This window comes from Chanos chanos, chromosome 6 (genome assembly GCF_902362185.1).
Source record: "Chanos chanos chromosome 6, fChaCha1.1, whole genome shotgun sequence".
Classification (NCBI taxonomy): Eukaryota; Metazoa; Chordata; class Actinopteri; order Gonorynchiformes; family Chanidae; genus Chanos; species Chanos chanos.
This window is the reverse complement of record NC_044500.1, coordinates 15,093,822-15,099,607: the sequence shown is the minus strand read 5'-3', so window position 1 is coordinate 15,099,607 and position 5,786 is coordinate 15,093,822. Positions and strand designations below refer to the sequence as shown.

The 5,786-nt window shown below is 40.4% G+C and overlaps 1 protein-coding gene across 1 annotated transcript; it reads left to right on the top strand.

Moving 5' to 3' along the window:
- Positions 1–738: 738 nt before the first annotated feature.
- sytl2b (synaptotagmin-like 2b) lies at positions 739–5,786 on the top strand. The gene is made up of 11 exons (XM_030778095.1): positions 739–1,288; positions 1,968–2,057; positions 2,689–2,783; positions 2,877–2,996; positions 3,361–3,530; positions 3,757–3,859; positions 3,943–4,104; positions 4,318–4,396; positions 4,554–4,653; positions 5,080–5,285; positions 5,638–5,786. Exons 1-11 carry the CDS (start codon positions 739–741, stop codon positions 5,784–5,786), a joined length of 1,824 nt encoding a protein of 607 aa, XP_030633955.1.

Here is a 5,786-nt window from a genome sequence, read left to right as displayed (position 1 = left end):
TCTAAACAGAGTTTCCAACAACCAGACCATAAGGCAGATAAGATAAAGCAGCTGAAATCATTCTGGGAAAGTGAGCAACGTGGAACTATAATGTATGGCGCCAAACCAGTTAATAAATCCTCAGTGATCTCCTCTGCAAAGTTGAGCAAAAGGTTCACCAAGTCAGAATTTGATCTCACAGCTATAGGCAATGAATCTGGGGAAGATTCTGATTCTCTTTCCTCAGGAAATCAGCAATCACGTAATTTTACTGTCATTCCACTGAAAGATCGAACAGAAAAATCATTCACAATTGAGAAAATCAACCATTCACAATTCAAGAATCTTCGTGACTTTTGGGGAGGATCTCCAACAAAACAGCTTGGACCAAAATCAGTGTCAGAGTACAAATTCAATGTCCCACCGACTTCAAAACAATCGGAAAAGGTTTATGCTGAACTTTATGGGAAAGACAACCATTTGTCCTCCTCATCTGTCAAAGGAAAAACAGAGAGAGGACTCCAGATTGATGGTCCAAGACGTCTGTCTGATAGTAAACCCCCTCCACCGTATCCAGGCAGAGGTGCATTACAGCGTCCAGAAGTGTCTCAACCACAAAGAGGTTCCCAACAGACAAAGGATAGGCTACCCCCAAGGCCTCAAGGCACACAGGATAAAGGGTCAAGAACCCAGCAAGTAAGGAGAAACAACAAATCAAGTTCAAATGGAAGAGCAAGTGTTCTTCGACGTGCCACTAGCATGTATGCTGTGAACATTGATGAAGACCAAGATCAAGAATTAGTTTTGCAGTCCAGTAAAGTACAGAGTCCTCCTCCATACAAAAAGACACATGAGGTCATTCTCACACAGTCCAGGAAAACACAGGGAACAAACAATTTGCAGTCAAAAAGGTCACCAGAGGTCCAAGGGAGCCTGAGCACGAGAAGGCCATCGCGATCATCTGAAGGATCAGGGTCCCCACAGCCTCTCGCGAGATCTTTCATTCCAAAAGACATTCAGCATTATCTTGGAATTTCAGACAATAGCAGCACGTTCTCTACTGGACCAGTCACCGGGGAAAGTGGGGACTTCATCTGCACCTCTTTCTGCACAGCACCTGAGAAAGATCCTTGCATAATGAGTGGACCTGTTAAAGCCAGCACGCCATTGGGCTCAGAAGAGTTCAGCAGAAGAGGGAACCAGGGATTGCGAACCATGCATAAGATGCATGACAGTGATGATGTCAGTCAAGGATCCTCTAAGAGCAGCATATCTGACACCTTGTCCCACTCGCAGGCAAGATCAAACTGTGAGAGAAAAACTTTTGTTTTCTTTCAATACAGTCAACACAACTCTTCGTGATTCAGTTTTAAAATACTAGTGTTATTAAAAAATACAGGGAATGTGTTAACTTTTGCACAGCTAGTTAAGTTATGGAGAGCATCTCAGAAAATATTACATAACAAAAGAAATGGGGTAGATTGTTGATCTTCAGTTGCTCATGTTTAATTTGTGGGTTGAGCTGTCAGCTGTCCAAAATGATAGTAAAGAGAGAGAAATGGTCTGTGTACACTGAAGGTGTGTGAAATTTTTTCACACAGGATCTTCCTGTTGTACACATTTCTCATGTATACATAGTCTAATTGTTTCAGCTACACAATTTCAGAGACGTGTCTGGATATTACACGGGAAAAAGTGCTAACAGTAAAAATGCACACTGGTGCTTCTTTTAAACGAATTTTAACGAGTAAATACACCATTCTAAAAACCAAACCAGTATACTGCATAAACTAGTTGGCATGATGTTTTAACTTTCTAAATCAGTCTTGATTTTGCTAAGAGGTAGAACCACAAACCCGGGACCCATGTAATAATGTGGAGACAGAACAAATGGTTCGAATGCTTCAAAAGGCTTGTTGGCCCAAGAGTGGTTTTTCTGAAGTGAGGCTGCTATGGTTTTCTGTTATTGACTCTTAACTCTATGCTAGGGGAAGAGAGCCCAGTGCAGAAGGCCTTGAGACGGGCGGCTACTCGACCTGTGTTTCACAAGAGCCTTGAGGACATTACTGCATTGCCCAGTGAGCATCATTTCTGTTCTTGGTAGAGGTCACTATAGCACAGAATAAAGATTTTTGGTTTGCTCATTATGATATATGTTATTTTGCACTCTTTGAGGCATTCTCAGAAGCATCCTCTGAAATGCAGCTCTACCATACTATTTCACAATGGCAGCAACTGGGTTTTCCCAGTGTGTTCTGGAAATGTGATCCACTGTCCATGGTTTATTCTCTCTTTTATTTTGTTGTTTCGACCTTATCGTGTAATAATATCACTGCTCTTTTGTCTGTGTTCTTGGTGAAATGCCTCATTGTCTTGCTAATAATGGAAAGTTCTGGAAACTGTTATACCTGTGCTCCAGTTTTCTTGTAATTTAGCATTGTGATTTCTCCCCCAAGGAACAGAGCAGAAAATGAACCAAACAAATGACTTTGGGCAGAGCCATTATGATAGTAAGTGTGTCTGTGTCTTCTCCCATATGGAAACATTTAACAACATTTTATTACAGTATATCAATAACAATGTGATGAACATGACATAACACCTATTTTAAGGCCTGGAATTATCATGTCTTTTTATATTACACTTAAAAATCGTTGTACAGTGTGATTTCCATACAAGCAAACTTACTCAAACCTTCTTGTCCTTCAGCTGAAGCAACACCACCTTCATCGACATCCTCCTTTTCAGACCCCAGTCGCATGAAAATATTGAGCAAATCTGTGCCTTCTTTCCTGGAGAAGGAGGTAAATTATTCCATACCTGGTCACCCCTGAGCTACTGTTTTAAAAAGGAAAGTAAAGGAACCATGCTAAGATCTTTTATTTGTTGTTGTTCAGAGTGATGAGGAGGATAGTGGGTCCACCTCAGACAACAGTTTCCAGAGTGGCACACCACAAAAGATTGGTAGATCTCTCACCAATGTGAGCAACTCCTCTGGTATGGCATCTGTGTCCTCTGTAAGTCATCATGCAAACTGTAGGTAGAATCTCCTCTCCCATTCTAATTGCATACTTTACAGTAAAACTGTCATAACTTTATCCATACAGTGTCAATATAGTAATATAATATTATATAAACTCTAAACTATTTTAGGAGGTTTATTGTGTTTCTCTTATATTTGTCAGAGATTTTCTTTAAAACATGTCTTGTTGACCTGTTAATGATCTTCTCATACCTATTTACAACAACTGGAATTTCTTATTTGAGCAAAATACCATGTTGCACTCCAGTGATTTTGTTTTCACTGATACAACTATTTCAAGTTTATGGTCCCTTAATATTGTCAGTATGGTTTGTGTGTTTGCCTGGGTCATCTTGCAGACCAGCAGTAGTGTGATGAGTGTTGACAGTGGTGACTTTGGTAACGTGGAGGTTCAAGGAACCATTCAGTTCACCATCAACTATGTGCAGAAGTTGAGAGAATTCCACATCTTCATTGTTCAGTGCAAAAACCTAGCAGCAGTGGACCTCAAGAGGAATCGATCTGATCCGTATGTGTTCCTAATCATGTCTGGGATTTTTGTGAACTGACACATCAAGGAATTGTTTGACATTAAATGTACTGTGTTTTTTGGACATTATTTACTCAGCTTTATGTCTACATAACTTTCAAGAGGAACAATTCAGAGTAAAAGGTGAAATGATTAAAAAATAGGTGGGTAATTCAGAAAAGGTTTTCGTCTTCTAGCTGTTTCAGCATTACGTTTGTTGTTGTAGGTATGTTAAAAGTTACCTTATACCAGACTCAGCCAATTTGGGCAAAAGAAAAACTGCAGTGAAAAAGAGGACCTTGAATCCTTCTTATAACGAGATCCTACGGGTAAGCAAATCCCACAAGCAGCAGAGAAGCATAATCTGGTCCCTTTGAGGGGTTTTACATCTCACTCTGTATTCCCCATACAGTACAGAGTGCGTATGGATTACCTGAAAACTCAGGTTCTGAATCTCTCCGTGTGGCACAATGACACATTTGGACGAAACATCTTCTTGGGAGAAGTAGAGATAGACCTGTCGACATGGGACTTCAGCACCACTCCAATGAACAACTTGCCCCTCAAACCAAAGGTATACTATCAGTCCTGATCTTCCATAAAATGATATTGACATGATATTCATCCAGCTCATCTCTGATGAGGTATATTTGTGATAGCTTTCGCGCTAGCTTTGTTAAATGTCCAGATTGTGTGTATGAATTGTATGATCCTTTGAAAGTGATTTTTTTCTCATAGATTGTTGATCTGAAATATTTTATTTTGTCGTTAGAATGTCTTCCTACAGACAGTATCAAGCCTCAATGCATCAGATTACAGAGGAGATCTGAGGGTAGCCATACGGTTCATGCCTCAGATTTCACAAAGTAAGATTGCATTACCCTCATCTTGTTTTAATATGTATTTTTTTGTCATTTCTTTATCATCACATCATAGAGTAATCTTCAATGTTATATATAGCATTAACACGGTTGTAGTAGTCAATAGCTGCACAGTTTGAGAACCTCTCCTTTTTGTATTTAGCCCGGACGGTTTCCAAGATGGGTGAAGTTCACATCTGGGTGAAAGAGTGCAAGAATCTCCCACTCATCAGAGGCACCACTATTGACCCTTATGTGAAGTGGTACAGCACACAAATCCCAACTGTTCAATGCTTGTTCAGCTTAATTCATTGCTGTTCAATTTAATGTGTATGGTGTTTCTTACCACAATGTTGTCATTGAGCAGTTTAACAAGTTGCTTGGCCAGACACCTCCAGTGAGCAAGCCTGAGGCAGTGGTGGCTACGAGATTATATAACGCTTTCAAAATGTGCTACAGGACTATCTCATATATCTTATACTGCATTGTTCATCAGTTACCCTGACAAATTGTTCTCATGCCTCCATTTTTGAAAGAGTGTGTTTTCTCGTTGGCTTAGTGTTGCATGGGTATTACTTTAAATTCAATAGGTATCATTTTCATCTCTTTATATGCTTTTTAGGAGTGACAGTATACGTGAATCGTCAACATTTACATATTCTGCAACCATTTGTCCTATGTATCAACAGCTGTGTGCTACCAGACACCAGTCGAAAGAGTAGGCAGAAGACTCGTGTGCTGAAGAGGACAGTTAACCCTGTGTTTAACCACACTATGGTGTATGATGGCTTCCACACAGAGGACCTGAAGGAAGCCTGTGTGGAGCTTACTGTCTGGGATCACGATCGTTTGGCCAATCACCTCCTTGGAGGTGTAAGGCTTGGCTTGGGCACAGGTAACTGCCGTGTGCTTCCACCAGGGTGTAAAACAGATTGTTTTACACTCTTTCGTGTGAAAATGTCATGTTTTCCCAAATGAGATTTCAATGGTTAGGTCTTATATTTTCACACTGCTTAAAGGTTAAGAGTTATTACACAATGGATCCTCAGCATCATTTACCTCAGCCTCAGCATGTTGGTTGCGTCATACTACAAATTGTAACAATAGCCGGACATAAGTGCTTCTAAGGGGATATGACACCCTCTACTGATTCTCCCAATGACATCTTATACCCCGTAGTCATAAGTAACAAAAATATCAGCTTTTCTAGGTATTTTCTCTTTACCACATTCTTTTGCCCCCTCTAGGCAAGAGTTATGGTGTGCAAGTAGATTGGATGGACTCGACAAGAGAGGAAGTGACTGTATGGCAAAGAATGATCGAATCCCCTAATGAGTGGGTGGAGAATGTGTTACCTTTGAGAGTGGTGATGGCAGCCAAAAACGCATGGAAGTAA